This window comes from Primulina tabacum, chromosome 5 (assembly GCF_025594145.1).
Source record: "Primulina tabacum isolate GXHZ01 chromosome 5, ASM2559414v2, whole genome shotgun sequence".
Classification (NCBI taxonomy): Eukaryota; Viridiplantae; Streptophyta; class Magnoliopsida; order Lamiales; family Gesneriaceae; genus Primulina; species Primulina tabacum.
The window spans coordinates 7605348-7628750 of record NC_134554.1 but is presented as its reverse complement, the minus strand read 5'-3'; the positions used below and the strand labels follow the sequence as shown (position 1 = coordinate 7628750).

Here is a 23403-nt window from a genome sequence, read left to right as displayed (position 1 = left end):
GTCGTACTTAAAAATATTTCTAGACTTGATATAATTCTTAATATCACTTTTTTGGTCTCGACAAATTCTGGTTGTTGTTCTAAAGCAACAACCATTTTCTTAATTCAAGTTTCCACAAAATACGACGTTGAACTCTAGGCTTCACGAAGACACTTTCTCTGCAACCAATTTGATCTCTTTCATCCTAATATCCACTAGTTGCCTTATTTGCTCATCTAAATTTCCCTCGTTCTCATCCTTCTCGATCCTCGTCCCATCGCCACCCTCCGATTTAAACATAGCAAACGACATTTCCTGATCAAACTCTGTTGGGATATCAATTAACCGCTTACCTGAGCCCTCGAGTTCTTTCCCAATCACATCAGCTTTCACACGATTTGAAACAAAGGTCGTGTAATTCTCCATGTACTTATCTATGGGATTTAAGCTAAGGTAGATGAGAATCTCCCAGCACTGAAGAAACTGTCGTTTGTTAATTTTCAAACTTTCTCGGACAGATTCAATGATACTCTATGAAGGTCCACATCGAATTGGCTGGTTGTTCTTTGACAAGTTTTTGTGCTTCAACACTGGAACAAGCGGATCGAGTGATTTATGGATCGGCTCAAAATCAAGCAGGTGTTGCACATCAATGCAGGTTCTCACGTGTTGAAGGGAATCCACTTGTTCTTCAACAGTTAGGTCATAAGGAAGCATTTTCTGATATTGCAACATTGTTGAGCACTTTGAGAAGAGTACGACCATAGCCCTTTCGTTGGTAGGAAGGTACAATTAATATCTGCCAACAACAAATTCACATCCTATTTACCAGTCTATGATGGTGAATTCACCAATTGTCTATTATTAAAACACACAAAAGCTATGTCTGAAAAATATAAAAACACAGACAAAATCAAACCTGACCAAGACGTAGCCTCATGCCAGTAGGGTATCGGTGAAAACGATAAACAGCTGCAAAGCCAAGCAATGTGTTGCAACTATCTTGTTGAGCCTTTCCCACTTGAACATATATTTGCCAACTTGGATCAGTAACATCAATAGGATTGCTACCTGTGTCAGCAGCACAATAATAAACATACTTCAGAGTCCAGCAATCAGTACTTTATACCAAAAGTAACTCAATTTTATTTTTCATAAAATAAAACAGATAAGACAGTCACCATCAACAAGAACAAGCGGCACTAATCGGCAATAAAGAGGCCCCACTGTAGTACCGTCAACCCGGTAAACCTAAAATAGTGAAACAAAAACAATAAAATCAAGAGAGAAACTCATATCCTGAAACATAATAGATAGATCCATACATAAAAAGATGCTGTTTCTCTCTCAGTAAATATAGAGAACTCTCAAGCCGAACCATAGTTTCGTAATTAGAAGCTGAAGGAGTGGAGAAAGTGTTCTCTTGAAAGATTGGTACCATAGATCAAGTCCAATAAGTTATAAGAGCAGGAAAAAAATTCTTTGCAGTTAAAAAAAACTCTTTTCAGGTGGAATAAAGCTGCCTAATAATCAAAATATTTCATCTAATATTGTAAAAAAAGAAGTCCTTGTAGAGGAAGGATGATTTGATGACATTTATAAGCATTTGCTAGAGATTTTCTTTTTGTAGATTTTGTTTTTAAAAACCTAATCATTAATTGCATAGACCATGGTGGTAACCCTTTTCTGCAACTGAGATGGAAGTACCGAAATAGAACAATAATCTACAAACGTTCCCAACAGCTATCATAAGAGTACTACACAATCAATTCAAAAGCAAGTACTGCAACATGTCTATTACCAATCCTCAAACCACCAGATGCTGAAGGAAAAGGTGATAGTAATTAAATTAACCCTTTCGCCCCAAATAAATTATATAAGCATAAAGGCAAGCCACTTGCAAACTGCTACAAAATTTGACATTCATGGTCGATGAATGGAGTTTGCAGCTCAAATAAATCCTCATCAAGCAGCAATATTCAAAACGTTTAGGATTGGAACTACATCACAAATATACGCAGGTACACAATATTATGGCGCAGTAACATAGGAATCACCAAGGGAATCATTGGAGAGAACATTTTATTTTAGGCAGAATGAAATCCAGAGTTACACATTTTATTATTGCATTGACTGACATGATAAGGATCAACAAACAAAAATATTCACCTCAACATTACCATGCTCTTCTTTCAGATGACATTAGGAGCTACCTTTGCCGCTATTAGAAGCATTGTTTTGCAATACTTCTGCACCTGAGACAATATTTCTAAATGCATGAAAAGTAGGAGATACAAAATTAGAATATAACAATTAATAAGCAGCAGCATGCATGAAATTCCACAGAGGAAAGGATTCTACATACTTTACATAATTGTATTCAGACGAAAATGTTTGAAGGAAGTCATCTTTCTTCTCAAAGAGGTTCTCAGCAAATATATTCTGTCATGAACAAAGTACATATTTGAGTTATATACATGAGTTTCATAGAGAAGATCAGGAATTCTCAAACATGTGCTGTCAATATACCTGAAGAGATGACTTTAAATCTGTTATTCCCTTGCCTCCCTGTCAACAGAAGTGGTCAATAGAATCTCATGAGGGAACATGCGACTGAAAATGCCTGATATCTAAAACATTATATTTCCTTGTCACAAATCATTTGGAAGTTATCGTCTGGAACTCACATATTATTAAGAGCTTGATTTTATGAACTCTTATGTGCACATCATTATAGTGTTAGCATGTAAGAAATTCAAATTTAAACCACGAATTTCTAAGATTTAAGGGGAAAATTCAAAAGGAAATTTAGCATGTCGTCGACCGTCAGGGAAGCAATGAAACCAAGACAGAATAGATTAGTGCACAGCAAACAGTTGCTCATCTAGAGAGTATCTACCAATTCATTAAGTTTTACCATTAGTACGTAAATACTTACATCTGATGAGCTGTCAAAAGAAATATCTGCATATGAATGAAAGGATACACTACTAATCCAAACACTGATCTGCATAATAAAAGACACAAAAATTAAATTAAACATCCAAAAGGACCCAATTGGATTAAAAATCATAGAGACCAAGTACCTGATTCTCGACGGCCAAACAAAGCCTTTTTATATAAGATGTAAATAACAATACATCAAAGAATGTTAAGTTAAGTTTATCCAACTCTGCAATCCTATCATCAGCAATTACTTTTGCTAAGAAAGGGCCAACTGAAACAATGCCCGTGGATAATATATTGGCATGGCCCAGACGTGCTTCTAAATTGCATGGCTCGACATGGTTTAAAAATTCATTAAACCAAATAACATGTCCTTGAGCTAAAATATAGATGATCTTGTGATTCATCTTTATGTGAACAACAATATAGATTTAGTGAAAGCACAGAGAAGTAAAATTCATTTTAATACAATAAGACCATCTAATTTATTTTCTTATACACTAAATGGATACTAAGAGAAAAGGCTCTCATCTTTAAATCCAAGTCCATAAAGTAATAAAGAGTTATCATGCTAAATATGTACGTCCGTCGCCGAAAATGCCACAACCATAAAAAAAAATCGATAAAGAACAAACAAACATAGACAGTAGAAAGAGGAATGAAGGGTCTTATGCATAGTGAAAATAAACAAAACTAAAACTATGAACTTTAAGATTGAATTTAGAAAAAATAAATGAATAACCAAAATTAATTCCAACATAATACCTTCCAGACCCTGGAAACCATATATTCTACCATCTTCTTCAAAGAAATGGTTCAGGTCAACTGGCTCGATTTGGAAACTGTCCGAGGAATCCACTTCTTCTTTGTTCGACACTACACATAAAAGTAATAAATAAACAACCTTGTAATAACTAAAAGGGATAACCAAAACTCCTAGGCCATTAATTATATGCCGATAGCTGCTATCATAATAACTAGAAGTTCTTCAGATTTCTCACACGTAAAGCTACCATTGATTATATAAATTATCAAAGCAAATGATTAAGTTTATTTAAAACCTTGTATACAAATTCTTTCTTAGACACGCTGCTCTTCTTATTAATTTCCCGCCTCTCCCATTTCCCGCTCCACGGGCAAGCCCTAATCTCCAAATATGGGAACGAAGCACCACTCTTCCTCCGATCCAATTTCCGACCAAAAGAAGCGACGCCGTGTCGGTTTCTCCAAATCTGGTAGGTGAATTCAGTCTGTTTCTCTTTATTTTCTCCTGTGGTGGTTGGATTCTTCTTCGTCTTATACTGTGAAACGTAGCTTCGGGATTTTCCGTGGATTTTTGTTTTTCGGAGTAATATTTATAGAAATATAAATATAAAACGGAACACAGGGCGTTTGGTCTAGTGGTATGATTCTCGCTTTGGGTGCGAGAGGTCCCGAGTTCGATTCTCGGAACGCCCCTTTTTCCTAATTTTCTTTGTGAATAAGTTCTGTTTTTAGCAGGTAGGCGTCCAGATCTCTATGCTTTGGTCACCTACAAGAAAATGCATTAAAATGGACTTTTGGGTTGTAGATGACCCGACCCAACTCTTGTTTCTAAACACACAGTAATTTGCATTAGAATATGGTATAATAGAATTATTTTTTGGAGTAAAATAGAATCCTATGTTAGGAATTGTGTAAATTTAAACTAAAAACATGTTTGTGTGAGAGAATGAAAACAATGAAAGTAATATAATTTTGTTTAAAGAATTTGAAAGTAATATTCACATATTTGTTTATGTTTCCGAAAATGAGAGAATTTTCGAAAATCATAAAAAAAAATATTTTTGTTTTTCAAAAAAAGCTAGAATAGCAAATATCTTTTCTTTTTCTTAAGATGCAAAATATCATCGATAACCTTTGAGTTCGTAAATTGACTCGGATATTATGTTATCATATTATTTCACACTCAAACAAGAGGGTGTGAAATTACACCTTTATTACTTTAGAAATAAACACAAAAAGACGAAAGCTATCTATCTATTATGACCAACCACAAGTAATTGCATTTTTCAACAAATGCTCAAAATTTCACACTTACTAGGCACTTTTTTCGTAGGAGAGTCTCACGAGAAGAGGAGTAACATCTTAGTCTGCAAGTAATTCCATTTTTCCAATCCAAATGTATTTGTTAAATATTTTTTATATTGCATTTTTATAAACATAATATAAATTTTGCTGTATTTTAATGTTTTTATAAAAATAAACATATATGCTACGCTTTTTTTTATATGCATACCGAGTGTAGCACCAATCAAGTTGTTCAGTTCACTCTCAAAAAAAAAAAAAGCTCCAATTAACGTCTACAAAATGCTCGAACAAATTATTCTTTTTTGTATACTCCCAATGAATCAAACGGACTCCAGCATAGTAAGAAATTACAAAACCTTACAGCATAAAAACTGCTGAATTTGAAAAAATCAAATTTACATGATGATACAGAAAGAAAGAATAAACACTCTCCATGTGATATCACTCACCGGTATCATATGCGTATAAATCTGTAATCGTCGACTTTAAACTGTCAACAAACAGAACCACCATTTAAGCTGTGAGTACAAGAAGAATCCCATGTGATTAAAAAATTCCATACTCTAGCAATTCAAGGACGATTCTTCCGAAAAGCTTGTACAAAGCTATCATAATCAGGGAGCTTTGGATGAACATGGCTAGCTTTTTGAGCGCCATCACTTTTATTTGAATTAGTCTTGTTCAAAGTTGTTGTCTTCGGATTTTCATTTCTAACTGAAGTCTCTGCCTTTGTCTGGGGACTTGATGGTTTTTCTGATGCAGATGATTTGTGAGAGGTTCTAGGCTCAGGTGTTGTCAAGGTAGTTGGTTTCGCAGAGTTAGGTTGCTCTGGTGTCCCCAAAAAACTTGGATTACTAGGCTTAGAAACCACTCTGTGCTGCTTAGGAGGTGAGAACACACTTGATTTAGGAGGCTTAGAAGCCACTTTCGTAGAGGTGGGATGTTCGGCATTTTCCCACTTCATAGAGCTCTTCCTTTCAGATTCCAATTCTCGCGGTGTCTCAGGAGTGTTGATTCTTGTAGAACTTTTTTCATCCTCTTCATCAGAATCAAGCATTTCAGACTTCTTAAGCTGTGTTTTGACAGGTTTTCTGTCATTGCTAGAATCACCATCAAGCGCTTCAGACTTGAGTCTCGTTTTGGACACATGCAATGTGCCATGAGCTGCTTTTGCTGAGATGGGCTGCTCAGGAGGTGCCCAGAAATTTGATTTAGCTTGCTTATAAGGTACATTTGCTGAGGTGGGTGGCTCATAATTTTCCAATTTTTTAGAGTTCTTCCTCCAAGACTCAGATTCTTGTTGGTTTTCAGAAGTGTCAGACACTCTGGATTGTCTGTGCCCAGTAGCATCAGAATCAGGAGTTTCAGATTCATTCCAACTAGCAATGGGAAAAGAATTTGGTTTGGCACTGGATGAAGGGGCTTTTGTTCGTCGAGAAATCCCGCTTCGCAGATGATTTTTTCTAGCAAGGGACTCCTCTGGAGCATCGTCATCTAAATCATTATTAGAAGAAACATAATTTGTGTGAGAAGCTCCAAAACTCGATTTTTTATTAACTTCTTCTGCAGCATTAGGAGTAACTCGTCCTTGCCTTTGACCAGGTTTCTTTTGTATATATTCTTCCTCCTCAGAACTATCACTATCTGAACCAGAGGAGAGAACCGGTATTTTTGTCCTCTTTTTATAACCAAACATTTTGTTTATCCTGGGGCTCTCAACGGCAGAAGGAGAAATGGATCTTACATTTGAGGTGGCAGCATCCTCTGTTTCTTTCTCCAACAATGATTGCCCACCCAACCCATTCTTCAAATAAGAGGGCTGGTTATAGCCCTTATGCCGAAAACCACCAGTGAGTTTTCCAAATTTTAGCCCCTCTCCGCTATCTGAATTAGATTCATTTCCATATTCAACGGATTCAATCTGAGACTCGGCGGATCTTGAGGCTGGCTTGCCAGAAGAGGATTTCCGAAAACTTAACTTTCTTGGAGGATTATTTTTTCCTTGGCTACTTTTCTCCAGAATTTCCTCAGACATCAATTCATCACCAGACAACAGGGACGACTGTCTTCTGCCAAATACTGAATATTCCTCTTTCTTACCAGCAGAGGATTTCCTAAAGCTTAACTTTCCTGGAGAAGCATTTTTTCCTTGGTCGCTTCCCTTGAAAATTTCCTCGAACTTCAATTCATTATCAGATGAAAGCGAAGATTGTTTTCTGCCAAATCCTGAATATTCCTTTTCGCTTAACGGTGACCCTAGTGATTCTCTGCTTTTATCTTGAATTTCTGATCTAACTGGGTGACTGCTACTATTTTGTGCACTTGAAATATTTCTCGAGCCTTGCTTCAATGTGTATCCTATCGTATTCATGCCGTCATCACTTTCAGAACTTGGTCCATCGGAATAGTCAAATTTCACAGCCACATCATCATCCATTTCTGAACCATCTTTAGCTACTAAATTTTCAGAAAGATCAGGCGATGAGTTCTTTCTAATGGAAAACAGCGATGGAGTGTTGGGCTCCAAGAATTTGGTTGAGCCAGATATAGGGCTCCAAAAATCAGAATTAACCGAGGAGTTCTCAGGTAATTTCGATGGAAAATTAAATACAGACTCTTGCTCATCATATGTAGTGCCAAAATCATACCCACCATCACTCTCTGAATCAGACTTGTCAAAAACTACGGCAGCAGTCTCGTGGGTGCTTATCTGGGAAGCTTCTCCAGGAATGCTTCCCTCACTAATACCCGCAAAAGGATCCTCATCAACCTCATGCCCAAAAGTTTGGTCCTTGGAGTTCATAAAAATGTTCTCACCATCAGAAATGATAGAATGGGCACGAGAAGAGTTGACACTAGGCAGTTTCACATTCCTTTCTTCCATAAAATGCTTGGATTTCTCTGGCCAGTCATTAGTATCCTCAGAATCATACTTGATAGACTGTTTCTTCATACCAATATCCACAAAAGAATCCTCACCAGCAACATGCCCAAACTTTCGGTCATCGGAGTCCGCAAAAATATTTACATCATCAGAAATGCTAGAACCAGATCTAGAAAAGTTGACGCTGGATTGTTTCCCAATCATTTCTTCTCTAAAATTCTCAGATTTCTCTGCCCAATCATTAGTGTTCTCAGCTTCATACGTGAAAGACTGTTTCTTCATGCTCATTTCACCTCTAGATACCTTTAAAGATTTCTTTTGAGAATGCACACCTGCAGCTAGGACATCATGATCCTTTGTATCATTATCTTTTGAAGCTTTAGATTTTAAAGAAGTTGATTGAGCATATTCCTTTGTATTCCTAAGACTGTCCTTGAAACTACCAGAAGTCTTCTCATTATAAGGTCTACCCCTATCAATTTGCTCCCTTTGTGGCTCAGCTTCTTCAAAAAAGGGCTTGCTCGCAGAATCTTCAGGGAATGTTTTACTTGCCAATTTTGACGTTTCATAGTTTTCACGACCTTCATTTCTTGAAACATGGCCCTCTGAAGAGGAATTTTGCCTCATAATTCTATCACGGTTCGAAAGTTCTGCAGCAGCTCTAGCTGCCACACTAGCCCGTTTGGCAGATTCAGCAGCTGCCTGTGCTGCAGCAGTAGCATCTTTGAATTCCATATTCCACCTCTGTCTATCCAAGGAGGACGCATAGTTTTCATCTTGAAACCATTGCGTCTTCTTGTCACCTAAAATCGCAAAACAAATAGTTATGACACGAAAGAGAAGCAAAAAAACAAGCCATGTTAGAGTAAGTTGTTCATTCACTTCAGTTATGTAGATTGTACCAGGGGGCCTTGTTTCTGGTTGGGACGTTAGGCTGATCCCATAATTTTGGGCAGAAGAGATATTTTCTGTTCCCACTGAAGTTTTGGGATCCTGCTGGGAGACGTTAAATGTCGTACTATGTATCTTGTTGTCACTAGAGGGAGGGGGAGTTTGGATATCTGGATCTCCAGCGCTAGGTGCTTCAGCATACAGAGCACTCGCCTTCCCATATGTACTTGGTCCACTCTGATTAATTGAACAAATTGACCCAGATATCAGAAAATGATATAAAATATTCTCTACCTCTAGGATATAATAATGTAAATCAAATTATATGTGGAATGCCCCAAAGCAACTGAATCTACCAGCAAGTCAGTTGGCGGCACTGGATCTTTCTCATCAAATGATTTAGGATCCCAATTGACATTATGTTCCTCTGCAATAGCACTAAGAATTTTAATTTTGGCCTGTCCATCTGGTGCCACTGCCGATAACTTCTCAACTAACTGAAAATATAAAATCAGATTCAAATGATAATTCAAAATTTTAGGGTTCTGACTAGAGCCCAATTATTATTTCCTCACGTGTGAACTTCGAGAACTAAATACCAGAACATACCATGCGGCCGACACCACATTCTGGACGTAATTCTATAGCTGTAGTTGTGAAATCTTTCCCGTATTTTGCATTGAAATGCTTCCTGATGTCTAGAAGTTCAGGTACATCTCCACATCTTGGTGATGCAAAAACTACACTTGCAATTGCTTCTTTCAGGTCGATGGGGATATTTCTACATAAAAAATATGAAGCCTTAAAATAATGGAGAAATTATTTTATGTTACACGCTAACTGAAATAAGCACAGATAACTTATCATAACTGTGAGAGAGATTGCACACCACTATGCATGCATAAAGAATGCCGTAGGACAGCCCTTACTGTCTAGTTATAAAATGGCTCAATCTACAAACCGAAAAAACACCAGTAGTTGACAAGAGTGTAGAATCATAACTTCAGAAGGAAAGACAGGTAGAGGATTGCAAACTTTTCTGAGAAGCATAGAGGGAGGGCTAGAACTTTTGTTTACGAGACACTCAAATGACCATCCTTCTTATGGCATAAAACGTAGTAATAAAAAAATTATAGATAAGGCAATATGTTAACTGAACCATAACATGAAGAAACCATGAATAATAAATTTGAAAAATGAACAAAAATGCACCCATATTATGGGAAAAAGTACAAGGGTCAAATCCTTCAATTTCGTGATGTGCTCAACAGAAAGTGAACCCATTAGGCTAAACTATCAAATAATAGCCCTTGTAACATGCATATGATCCTAATTCAAAAAATCACACAAATGGAGGCCTGTGCTCTAATTAAAAACTTATAGAAAATACAATAATAAGACCTAAAGAACCAGCCAACAAATGGATAAGGGAATGTTTTATATTCCAAGTGTCATTAAATACTTCACATTCAGGTAAGCAAGATGCGACAACACTAAAATATGAACCTTGAGTCAACACAAAATCATTAATAAAATTTGGAAACTCGGAAAAGAGTCTTTTCCAAATTGCGGTCGGTGATAGATAAGATCCATATGTCAGTTACATTTTATTGGGTAAATTAATGCATGTATAGTACGGCCACAAGGATTCCTTGTCTTCTGAAATTTATTTTTTTGCCCAAAACAAGGTCTCATCATGATGTGCAGAGTGTAATGATTGGATGAAGAATAACGTCTTTTGTAAAATAAAATAATTGGCTCAGATCACAGAAGTGTTCCTTTTCCAAATTTGTTAAATAGGAAAACATCTAGCAGTCTACTTAAAAAATAGCCAAACACCTGTCTCCTATACACTTCTTTACTGTCATTGTCGTGATGCATGAGCTCATTAGTATAGAGTAAGTTCTTCAAGAGATAATTTTCATTAATATAGAGTAAGTTCTTCAAGAGATAATTTGGATAATTTTTAAACAAACTAAATTATGAAATATTAGCAACATAGTTATTCATTGAGCATTCTGTCAGACAATATATACATACTTTTGCGATTCAATTATGGGCAAACGTGAAACAATAAGTTCACAGTAAATCTCGAGGAGATCATATGCAGCCATCATCTTCTCTTCCCTGATGACATGTTCGACCTGACATTTAATAAGATAGACGTGAGTGTAATACCTTATGTAGGGTGAATATTCCAATATTAGACGATGATCAAAGCAGAAAAGAAAATCAATGTCCTCAAATTGGTGTTTAAAAAAAGCAAAAAATTTCCTTCAGACATGCAGACAGATATCATAAATTAGACAGCCTATCTAGTATGCTTATAATATATTTTAATTTTCATTGAAGATGCAAATTAAAGTTCAAGAATTCTTGGCATTTGAAAATTCCACCACACGTAATAACATAAAAATCGTATCATACAGATCTCCTGATGGACTAGCACATGTTCTGGGTCATCTATCGTTTATTTTCCATTTCTTAAATGACAAAAGTGCTTTCAAAATTACTCTTAAAATAAACATGGATTATAACTAACGCGCGACCAGCACCAATTTAAGATGATGCCCAAAATTTTCACTTCTAAAATTTGGCTCAAAGACAAACCTCAAACGAAGAGGGAGTATAATTTTTCTATGATAATCCACACTATTTCTCAAAAATAGAGATGTCAGAATATTTTACAATCCAAAATATTGGAAAATCATTTTGGAGCATTTGAACAATAGCTTTCTACTATAACACGTGATATGTCCCCTTAATAATGCCTGAGTTCTAGACATGTTTCTACGTTCACATCTCTTGTACGGTTGTACCAATCTTTATATCTAAATCCAACTATTGTAACCGAAACCAAGCAACAAAGACTTTACATTAATTGTATTTAGACTGGCATAACAAAGTTTAAGAGAATACATTTGTTCAAGGGCTTCATATACTGCAACATGTATTTTGCATTGCAAATCAAGACACGGAACCATCTTATAATCAGCAACTGACATTTAACAGTCACAAGAAACAACAAAAAAGGGAACAGAAGACACGAAATTTCATAAAATACGAATCTTGATAAAATAAAATAAAAAGGAGCCATATGATGTACTCGAATTCGGGCCGTCCGATCCTGACCAGACTCAAGCAACTGTGCTATTTCCCTTTTCATCTGTTTCACTTGAATTTCTTTCTTGTTCCTCAATAGCTTCAGCCTTGATCCCGCCAGCCTCATCGATGTCTTGCTGCAATAAATCAATTCATCGCACTCAAATTCAACAAACTCAAAAACACAGGATAAATGTCTAACAATAAACAACAACAAAAAATATAGTTATTCAATAATCAATCAACTCAAAAGAACATCTGACAGCAAGCCAATCAAACAATTCAAAACAAAGCAAACTATAAAATTGAAAAACAAAATTTGCCCACAATATGGCTGAACATGAATACAAAATTACGGACAGTAATTACCATTTGGCCGGGTTGAAGCTCCTGGAAAGCATATCCTTTGAACTCTGCAGAAACTTCGATTTCTTCATCTTGTGAATAGATTCTCCAATAAATGCAATTACTCAAATGATCACCACCAAAAATGGGATTTCCGAAATCCAACTTCCTGAAAGAATTGAAAATTATTCGGGTAAAATAAAAAGATGAGATGGATCGAAGAATCAATTTAGGCCGGTATTCAATTCCACCTTGTCTTAGGGGGAGAAATTATAAACAATGGAAAATTATAGGTTTACATGGGGAAACCTGTAATTAGGTTGACTTTTAATATTACTTTGTCAACGTTATTTTATGCTTAGTTCCACATATTCATATTATACAGGTATAAAGAATCCCATATAATATATTATTATATTATTAAAATTCCCATTTTAAATAAATTATTATGTCCCAAATATTTTATTGATAATCCTATATCGGGAAGTACTTTTTTATGATGTAAATCAGGTATTCATATTTGTAAATATACTTGATATATGATGTACAATTATTTATAGGATAATTTATCCAAATATGTGATTTATTATAAAATATAAAAACAGGCAAATCACTATTTTATAAATGTCCAACCCCGTTTGATATTTATAAGGTTTTTTACTCGACAAGAAATACGTTTCATATCAAGAAATGTCTCTTCGTGTAATGTCTTTCATAACTCATAGTTTGAGCTTAACTATATGGATGTAATTCTGATATATTGATACATATTTAGTGTTGTCATCGCACACATAGAAATCAATGCTAACAACTACAATTTTTAGTATAATGGTAAGCATTTGATTTTGATCATGACACTTTTTTATTATTTAAAATGACGAGATATATATTTTCCAAAATATGAAAATTGAATAATGCTTTTGTTTAATAATTATTAAAAAAAGGCGGAGATGTAAGAAAGAGCCTAATTTATTTAAATATGGCCATTAAATATCTATTATTAAAGTTACCATAAATTGTCATACCGGTTGACGGTTGTATTAGGAAGGTGCGTGGCCCATGAATTGACCGTTAACGTTTATGCAACTTATAATATAATAAAAAATTATAATATATTCTAGAATGACGCGTGATACTTGGTAAAAGTTGCAAAAAATAATAATGAGAGACGCAAGGAAAGTTAAAATATGTCCATGCATCCTCGTCGTTACCCTATGGTTTCATGGAAAGAAACCCAAATAAACTTTTCTACCCAATCCACTTCTTTTTATTTTTAGTTTTTTTTTCTCTGATCACCTCTAGCTTTTAACAAATTGAAATTTAAATCTAATTTTTCAAAAACTAGAAAAGTATCGCAAATTTACAATTATTTTCAGACATAATATCATAGGAAAACATCATGATTATGGTTATTATGATTATTCAAGAATATGTAAACAAGTCGATTTCTTAAAATTTTACAATATCGAGTTAACATTGAGCTCAGATTTAAAAGGACACGGGCGCAAGCGCAACTTCTAATACATGATATTTTACTTTATATCATCACAATATAAAATTATTTTTAAAAAAAATAATTTTAAGCTATAAGAGCTGGCTCGTGAGGTCCTGAACAACTTGGATTAAAAAAGGCTAGTGCTTTCCTTTCTTGCGGCCAAAATTGTCTCCCTGGACACCCTCCCTCATCTCCGAACATGATCACCAAGGACGACACTCCTACTGAGTTTGGGGAGTGGTCATTTTGTCTCCTGGGTATATTTATGGCACGCATTGCTGAATCTTTTGCCATGCGTGAGGGGCTGACTCTCTGTAGCTCGTCGGCTCTCCTTGATCTCCAGTTAATTGTCGAGACTCACGGCTTTCTCAAGATGTGACTCTTATTAATGATATCAGGAAGCTTTTCAACCAGGTGGATGGAGCAACCATACATCATTATTCTATTGAGGCCAATCAAGTTGCACATTTTTTAGCCAAGCAAGCATTGAACTTTGGGATAGATTATTAGATTTGGATTGTCGGTTCGTGACATGACTTTGTTTAATCTATCTGCTGTAAAGCTCGATTTTGTAACAGGCTAATGGAAATGGTGGTTTTGTTTTTTTAAAAATAAATCCTAAGGTAAATCAAGCTTATTGTGGGGACCCGGACGCTAATCAATTCTTAATCGTCATCAGGATCAATTTACTAATTAAGTAATTAGGGTCATAAAATTTTTTCCTTTTTGATGCGGAATGTAGTGAAATCAAACTAATATACAACTCAGTATAAAATAAAGTACAAGTCATGTACCGTCTACAACTCAGTAAAGACTAAAGTTCAACAACTAAATATCAAGTGTCAAAACTCTATATACATCAAAGTCCGAAGTCTCCACTCTATCACGATCTCTCCTCATCTCCTGGACCCTGATCATGTCACACCTGTTGTCATGTACACATACAAACAAGACAACAGCCGGATAACTCCGGTGAGAATATAATCCCAGTATAAATCATGTATACATGCAATCATCAAAACAATATAACAAATATGTCTAACATGTATTCAAATCAGATTATAAATCCATATCAAGAATACATCATATTCTAAACATATACCATCATCAGGAACATAAATCAATATGTACCATATTCAGGAACATAATCAACATGAATCAATATAACTGTCAATTAGACTCATGACGTCACATTTAAGACTAGACTCAATCCTAGTCTAGGGATCCCGATTTTCAAATGTGGTATTCCTATATCGGATTCCGTAATAGAAGGAACTATGTTCCTATTACTCGATATAACCAAATATGGTGTTCCTATATCGAATTCCGTAATAGAAGAATTCCAATCCTATTACTTGATATAACCAACATCCGGTGTCCTGACCTATCCGTCATGGACTGTGGCTCTATCGCCACTATCCTATCTTGTGACATCGTGCAATGTGCCCGTGGCGATCCCGCCACTATCAGGCACATCTGTCCCAAGATTTCTACACCATCTAGTGACATAGTGCAATGTGCCCGTGGCGATCCCACCACTATCAGGCACTTTTGTCACAAGATTACTCGTCTAATACCTGCTATCTATAATTCAAGAGAACAAGTATATCAATCAAATCAATGCAAATATCAATGCAATAAAGTAAAGTATGTGATTTAGGGAAACTCAAGTACATCCTATTTGAGTCGATGTCCCAATACCACATTGACTTATACCTTTATCTTCTTGGTCTGACGAAGACGAAGTCCTGAATTCAACTCTGTCCATTCTCAATCTGGTAATAACAATACCGAACAGACACAATATCAATATGTAACTCAATTCAGAACATGTTCTGATCAATACTCAAATCAACATACTATCTGATCAATGTCAATCGACATATAGTATAACAATACAATCTCAGTCAATCGTAAATCTGGTCAATATCAATCTACTGAGGTTTCGACGACATAACAATACAGTCTCGATAACCCCGTAAATCCCAACATCTCAGAAATAATATCAGAACTCATAATCAATACCGGTATAACTCATAATTTCAATGATAATACAAATCTGATATCGAATCTCAGTCAAATCGACTCCAAAATTCATAACAATTACATAATCAGTCCGTTTCTTAATCTGACTTCGATTCTATGATGTCTAACATGTCAAGAACATCATATATGAATTCCATTCAATTCTGACAACATCATAATTTCAAAACATATCAAAACGTAGTAAAACTTACGTCCAGTTGTAGCCTACGTCGATAGGAACACAGTACTAAAGTCAGATTTAAAATCGGACGGACGAATTTCTCACAAAAGGCGTAAGGATTTTCTATCACTTTCCCCTGACCCTTTTCTCGGTTTTCTTGCCAAATTCTGAAGGCGTGATACGTATATATATATCAGCTGCATGTTAATGATACGTGTCATCATTCTTTATGATTTTCAGTCGGCGCTCGGGCGGTCGCAAGTTACCGCTCGGGCGCGGAGCCTTCTGCCCGATACATATCTTTGTTAAACACTGGCGCTCGGGCGGTCGCAAGTTACCGCTCGGGCGCGGAGCCTTCTGCCCGATACATATCTTTGTTAAACACTGGCGCTCGGGCGGTTAAAGATTGCCGCTCGGGCGCCAGACTTTCTGCCCAAAATATGCTCCTGTTGAACATTGGCGCTCGGGCGGTTATTTTCTACCGCTCGGGCGCCAATAGTTCTGTCTAAAAATTGCACCCTTCATATGTTTTGGCCAATCTGATCTCGTAATAGCCCGTCTATAATTATATCAATTCATAATCAATAATCTCATATTAACAGAATCAAAATCTCGGGCATTACACTTATATATTCAAATTCATGTCAAAATTATTATATGACGTTGCGAACAACTTGAAAAGTAAAATTTGTGAGATGGACCGACAAACCAAAGCTGAGTTGTCAAGTCTCCGTCAACTCTAGAGCTCAAGTGCTCGACTCAAATCCGAGCTCAATATTTGGAACAACGACTTATGTACAAAATCCTGATTGAGTTAAAATTAATTTTAACCATCAGATTAATTTGGTTTTTTTATCTAGTTTGGAATGGTTCATAGGTAGCCGTTCTTTAAGCACATCATATCCTAACTATATTTTCAAAATACTGGATACATAGGAACGCGTGATCATTTTCAGAAATTGTTGACTATTGAGCATTTCTGTAATAAAACTTTGGTGCTTCTCTCATTTTTTCCTTCCTAATTCGAAGAACATTTCGAATGTGATTCAAGTTAAAATATTTGAATAAATCATGTCATGGATGGCAACCTCTAAACAAAAATATTATCCTCACCTTTACATTTGAATTTTCTAAAGAAATACAAAAAAATCACTTTTTTTTTTAAATATTGCCAACACTCCATAAAAAAAATACTAGTTTAAGAAGTCGACAGTTTCTCAATGATTAACCTTCAACTTCAACGCTTGTTGCCTTGTCCAACTATAAATTTTACACATCTAAGTCATTTATATAACTCTCAAGAACTTAATCTAGTCGATGTGAAATATATAACACACCACTCTATCTTATATGTACACAAATTAATTGAATATAAAATAGTAGATAAAAGTTTTTTCTGGTTGTAGTAGTGAAAATGATAACACCACCCATGCATCGGACACAGTCTGTTGGAATCAAAATAAGTTTATCATGATCTATTTCAAGATAACAAAACCGCCATAATACTCAACTAGAAGAAATGAATTACTACAGATGCTTGCAGATATTTACCTGTTTTCATCCATCTTTGAAAAGAAAATAATTACTCGCAAGAAAGGACCATTCAAGTTTTCCTCATCACCAAACAAATCAAAATATTTTTTCGTCAAAACGAAATTGAAACGAATAGATGGCATTCCTGTTTGCATATCTTATTTTGGTGCAACCATACAGACTTTTTCTTAACATAGGAAGCTCGCTGCATCAGTTAGGGAAAATCAATAGTAAAAAATACACTAATAATTATTGGAGGCAATCATATTCAACACTGCTACCTCAGCTTCAAAACTTTGAAGAGAAAACAAAAGGATGCTGGGGTAAGAAAGGTCCTTACCAATGGTTATAACTATTTTCTTTTTTTTCAGGGATAGTAACCGGTAAAAGTGAATCCCCTTCCGATGATTTCACCAGCACAGAACCATGCAAAGCACTCAAGCCCAAACAAAGCCGCAATGCCTGCATCCTCTACCTTCAGCTCCTGCCTGTGCTTCCACAAACTCTTCACATAATCCAGTTCCTTCCGAAATGACTCAGTACGACCTGGAATGCTGCACATGGATGATATATGAAGTTATATAAAGACGCAGAGAAGACCAAAAATAAAAATAATGCATATTTGCGGGATTCATCGAAACAATCAATTGTGTAATAAATTTAGCAGAAAAATTTAGCTGAATGAGGCATGCACAGAGTATGGGACTAAGTTGGTAATTTCCCCCACACATTCGAATTTTATGTGTAAATTTCAACAAAGGAAGGAAAATGTTTGGACCATCCAATTTGGCACAAAATTATCTAAAATGACTTAAAAGGGATGACCGTGACTTTCATCTCATGCAGAGCAGCATGATAAAAGATACACACATGCAACTGACAAAAATTTAGTATGAATTTCACCATAGACCATTTTTAGCTCCCCCGCCCCCGACCTCAACCAAAGTTCTTGGTCCCAAAGTCAGATACATGAACTTCTTTACCATCGAAGTTGAGCACCTTGTCAAACATTTCACATATTGATTCTTTTATGATTCACCATGCTAGACAAGTCTTCTTATGAAGGAATGCGATATGTGTATATATGTACGTATGGGAACATTCCTTCCCAAAAACCATAAACGTAAAAGAAACATGCAGCGCAGACACATCTGGAGATTCAACATCCAATGGAAACAGGTGCGCATGAGCACACAATCAAGGAAATGAAACTAAGATCCTGTTGGTCACAACCACCACCATTGAAACAAAAAGTAATCAAAACTCCCACAAATGTAATCTGCTCAAAAAAGAAACAAACGACTCGAGGTAAATCTGATGGTTTCAGGCGCTACTTCAAGTTAACATAAATTACATGGAAAAAAGCAAGTCAAGCAAACTACATAGTAATCGTTGATAAAGTAATGAAAAATCAAAAGACACCAAAACACTCCAAGGAATGATTGATCCATCCTAAATTTTTGGTCAGGAAACCACATTCCCTCTAACAATGCCCAAAAATATTTCTATGGTGAGCATGACAAGTTGACAACATGGTCCCACAACTAGAGTTGACCAGTCAAACAACACTTTTTTTTGGACGCACTTCAGTCTGTCATATATTGATGGAAAGAAAGAAACAACTGAACCACAGGGCAATATACAGATAGGATTCAAAACCTTGTCAGTAGAAGTTAAAAACAAGTATTAAAGGTGACAGAATGTGGATACTATGTTTAGTCAGAAACCTCTAACAGTCAAATTGCAAGATATTCTCACTCGTCTATAGTTAAAAATATACATATATATATATTATATACTCTGTCGAAGAGATTCACGCAGAACTTTCAAGCTATAAAAACAGACATCATTAAAAAATGCTTAGAAGGTCAGTACAAAAAAGGTAAGGTTCTCACATGTGTGTATGTCTACTTTTCGTTAACAACCTCCATAGCTTACATCAATGGACATATGGACTATGAAATCACTACTCTTCATTATGAGTAGTTCAATAAATTTTCAAAGATGGCAAGTCTAATGTTCAAATATAAAAAAGCACAAACCATTGACAGTTTTACACAGCTCAGATATCTCCCAGTTCCATATGTGATCAACTAATTTCTCGTTTTGCTCTGGCATTTAGCTTGTGGCACTCGTAGGCTAACTCATGCAACATATTTGAATCAACACATTGAATGATGCCCAAAACAAGACTGGTACGTCCCATCAGAAGGCGGTAAGAAAAGTAGATTAATGCCCGCCAAGACTTCATTAAATCAGTATCATACAAGTAAAAGGTGCTTCAATTTACTTAGTTGATTTCATGGCTTATACAAATTACAATACAAACCGAAATATTCCGAAATCAACAGGCACCCTTGGGAAAAAGGTCATGCTGCTTAGGCGATTGCAGATATGTATTTTTGGCATACATCAGTCATATGTAAGACGTTGGGGATAAAACATGAACTAATAACAGCATTTTTTCTCGTTCAGGTCAGTCATCATCCAAAAACAGGTACCCTTGAAAAAAAGGTCATGTTGCTTAAGGGATTGCATGTTTTTATTTGTTCATACATCAGCCATTTATATCGTTGGCGTTGGGACCGAAACATGAATTAATACCAGTAGTTTCTCTCATTCAGGTCATTCTTCATCCAACAATATAAATATTAAGATAAGAAATTGAACCGATATGAATTTCTGATTTTTTTCAGGTAATATGACCATTATTTTTTTCCCTAAGCATCAACAAATATGATGCAGTCTCAATTGGGCCAAAAGAACGGGATGAAGAGTGGAGGCCATCATCGCAACCTCCATGTTCTAGGTGTACTAGACGAGAGAGAAAGGAGCTGCACACATGCAAGAGGGAAGAAGAAAACGAGATTAAAAGAAAATATTTTTCAGTGTCAGCATTCAGAAAATTATAGCAAATTTCAGTTGTTCTAGAAGTTGGTTGGGGAAAGAGAGAAAGTCTCACTTTCTTGTTAGTTTTATTTCTATTCCAGCTTGATTTCATCGTATTCGGATTATTTCAAGTTGAACACTTTCTTTCAATCGATAAAACCTTCCTTACATCTTTCGTGAACCTATTATCATTATATTGAGGTTGTATTTACTGACAAGTTATATTGGAAAACAGGATCATACAGAGGCTTAAATTTCTAAGAAAGAAGATTTATATGTCCAAGAATTCCAATTAAAACAATGAATCTAATGCAAGGATGCAAAGTAACCTAGCAAGACGTGTGTAGAACAACTGCTTTGCTAACTCATTGCATTTTTCCACAGTTGGTGGGTCTACAATGTATTGTTTATTTTGCTCCAACAATTGCTTGTGGTAGGCACATCCATGCTTAGCGACAAATTGTGAGGCTTGTAGAACCTTGGCTTGCACCTGCTGCAACTTGGATGCCATCAATTCTCAAAGTAGATTCTACACGAAACATATCAAACAAAAGTTACGGCTAAAACTTAAAACTAAAATGGTTACATATTCGAGTTTCCATCTCAACATAATTAACAAATCAAGTCAACCCAATTGTAGAGAAACTCTTATGCAAAATTGTCTGAGTTTACTATATAGGCTTCTCACGACGTGTAAGAAAATATAGAATGTTACTTTAATAGGATATTTCCATAATTTAATTGCTTTGTGTGGATCCCATATGATTTAAGATATCTAGATGGATTGTTCAAGTTTACCTGCTGATTAACCACAGCAATTCATTCCACGAGACAATAATTGGAGTACAAAACAATCCAGTGACCATTTTACCTGGCTTTGTTACAAGTATTTCATTGCATCAACAATGACAGAAGTAACATTTCAACAAAAGCACAACTGAGTAGAGTAACTTGCAGCCAAAAACTCATCATCTTATACTCTTGTTACTGGCTAGGATATGCTACAGATAAATTCTATTCATCAAAGGAAGAAAGAAGCACCATAACTACTTGATACTTCAAATTCAGCAATTTTGCTGGAGTATAGTGTCTGCAATTAGATAGTTTTGTCTGTCAATTCAAACCCAAAATCAGACCTGCAACTCAAACGTACAACGAAGGCAGCGAGTATTACTTTTCTCTGTACATTTAGCTCAAAGCTACTTCCCCGACAAAGAAATATAGGAATTTTACTACAAAATGTCTATTGGCTACAAAAGAAAAAAAGAATTAGTCATTTCGAATAATTGACGGCAAAGCAAACATATTTCCACCAATTCAGACCTTTCCTATTATTCCGTTCCTCGGTAAGTCCACCCTCGATAAAAAAAAACATGAGATACCTAAAAATATCAAACACTTGAAACCCAGTTCACAGATCGCATCGACTACGAGAGCCAGTAAAAAAAGAAAAAGAAACCCTAATCATGACTGATCGGGAAATAGATCTGATAAATATGCTCAAAATCCCATGAAAACGTGAACGAAAAAACAAATTACTGCTGATAAATTAGTGCAAAATTAAGATAAAAATAAGTTGGATTCGCGATTGACCTTTCCTCAGACCCTGGGCGAGAGTTTCACGAGTCAAGGGTTTTTCACTCGTCAATCCGTTCAATGTACTCTTGCAGTCTTGCGAGAGTAGAAACAAAATGAAGGGTGGGCGAAAAATATGGGGAAAAGTATTTTTAGGGGTTTTTAACTTTTGTTGCTCAACCCCGTAAATTGTAGTTAACTTTACGGCTGGAGTAAACTAGCAACCCAAACATGAAATAATTTATAGCTTTTTTACCTAACTAATTAATTTTCAAAAATTAAAAATTATTAATTATGATTAAAGTCCGAATAGTTTTTTTGGTTATATGTTTTCTTTTGGATAAAACTATTGTTGTTTAACAATTGTGCATGAAATTTACCCTAAATATGTGTTGAATATATCAGTTAAGTTGGTAGAATATGTTTACTTGTGACGAATTGATCATCTGTTTTATTATTTACCTAACATTTTTTAGAAAAGTATATCACAAAGTTTATCTACGTGGTTTACTTGATTGACGTGGTTATCAATAATTTATCTGGTGCACATCTACAAAGAACATATATGAGTTCCCAGTTCAAAAAAGTCACCGTTTTCGAGATCAAAATTTGGTGAGATCTTAGGAAGTGAGTATCTGGAAGTTAGAAGTCATAAATCGGAGTATGACCCTTGTGGTTATTTGAAATTATTTAAAAAAAGTCTACCATGTTCCACTTACTTAATCCATTATGATCCGTTTAATAATTTGTTAGGATCCGAAATAAGTTTGAAAGAGAGTGAATTAACTTAATAAAAAATATTGCTTACTTCAATTATCTCGGTTGGGTGCATTAGGCATTTCGTATAAATGTTTTTTTTAGTGCAAATAAAGTATGCCGAACAAGGTGAACTAATATACACAATCAGTTGGCTAAACAACAAGATATAGATGAGAATAATAAAGAAATTGTAACAAAGAAATTGAAAGTAAAGTACAATAAATAAAATGAGTCTGAATTTGTTTCATGAAATTTTGAAGACATTATATTCTCAACTTATTCCTATATAAGGAATTATTTCACTAAATGATTTTGATGTATACAACCATTTGTATACCCCACTCTTGTTGATGTAAACGCTAATCAAATGAAACTCACATCTCAACAATATCTATTCAAAAACAAATTTCTGACAATTACTAGATTAAATCGCTCTCTTTTCAGTTTGATTTACAAATGAATGAGTGAAAAAAAACTATAATACAAAGTGATCATAAAATATTAAATATAAAAGTTCACCGTGTGCTTTGAAGTAGCTCAATATATGACTTGAAAGAGTACTCGAGGACATGGATAATTTCTCAAAGATGATGCAGAGATTCAATAATTTAAGCTGCAGTTTTCAATGTGAATGGTTTGAACCTTAAATATATGAAAATTTTGAAAAGAGTTCTCTTTTGTATGATACGCCAACAATAATGCATAGAATTTCGTGCGTCTTTGTTTTTA

At 35.3% G+C, this 23403-nt stretch overlaps 2 protein-coding genes and 1 non-coding gene across 3 annotated transcripts; 1 reads left to right on the top strand and 2 right to left on the bottom strand.

Moving 5' to 3' along the window:
- The first annotated feature begins 4311 nt into the window (after positions 1-4311).
- On the top strand, positions 4312-4383 carry TRNAP-UGG (transfer RNA proline (anticodon UGG)). The gene has a single exon. It is a non-coding gene; the product is annotated as a tRNA-Pro (tRNA).
- A 1045-nt stretch (positions 4384-5428) lies between these two features.
- On the bottom strand, positions 5429-12505 carry LOC142546093 (uncharacterized). The gene is made up of 7 exons (XM_075653600.1): positions 12242-12505; positions 11877-12009; positions 10811-10914; positions 9380-9551; positions 9127-9267; positions 8782-9007; positions 5429-8682 (listed from the first exon to the last, which is right to left on the bottom strand). The coding sequence occupies exons 1-7, from the start codon at positions 12307-12309 to the stop codon at positions 5567-5569; spliced, it is 3960 nt and encodes a 1319-aa protein (XP_075509715.1). The 5' UTR covers positions 12310-12505; the 3' UTR covers positions 5429-5566.
- A 5040-nt stretch (positions 12506-17545) lies between these two features.
- Positions 17546-22112, bottom strand: LOC142546092 (uncharacterized). The gene is made up of 3 exons (XM_075653598.1): positions 21934-22112; positions 20670-20869; positions 17546-18005 (listed from the first exon to the last, which is right to left on the bottom strand). The coding sequence occupies exons 2-3, from the start codon at positions 20849-20851 to the stop codon at positions 17819-17821; spliced, it is 369 nt and encodes a 122-aa protein (XP_075509713.1). The 5' UTR covers positions 20852-20869; positions 21934-22112; the 3' UTR covers positions 17546-17818.
- Between the last annotated feature and the right edge of the window lie 1291 nt (positions 22113-23403).

What these genes read in the sequence shown, in the direction of transcription:
- LOC142546093 (XM_075653600.1), bottom strand. Translation starts at nt 12,309, where the DNA reads ATGAAGAAATCGAAGTTTCTGCAGAGTTCAAAGGATATGCTTTCCAGG. An exon ending in AATGTGGTGTCGGCCGCATG is followed by an intron (nt 9,268 to 9,379) that starts GTATGTTCTGGT and finishes TTATATTTTCAG; the next exon opens with TTAGTTGAGAAGTTATCGGC. An exon ending in ACCAGAAACAAGGCCCCCTG is followed by an intron (nt 8,683 to 8,781) that starts GTACAATCTACA and finishes TTGCGATTTTAG; the next exon opens with GTGACAAGAAGACGCAATGG.
- LOC142546092 (XM_075653598.1), bottom strand. Translation starts at nt 20,851, where the DNA reads ATGGCATCCAAGTTGCAGCAGGTGCAAGCCAAGGTTCTACAAGCCTCA. An exon ending in TTCTACACACGTCTTGCTAG is followed by an intron (nt 18,006 to 20,669) that starts GTTACTTTGCAT and finishes ATCCATGTGCAG; the next exon opens with CATTCCAGGTCGTACTGAGT.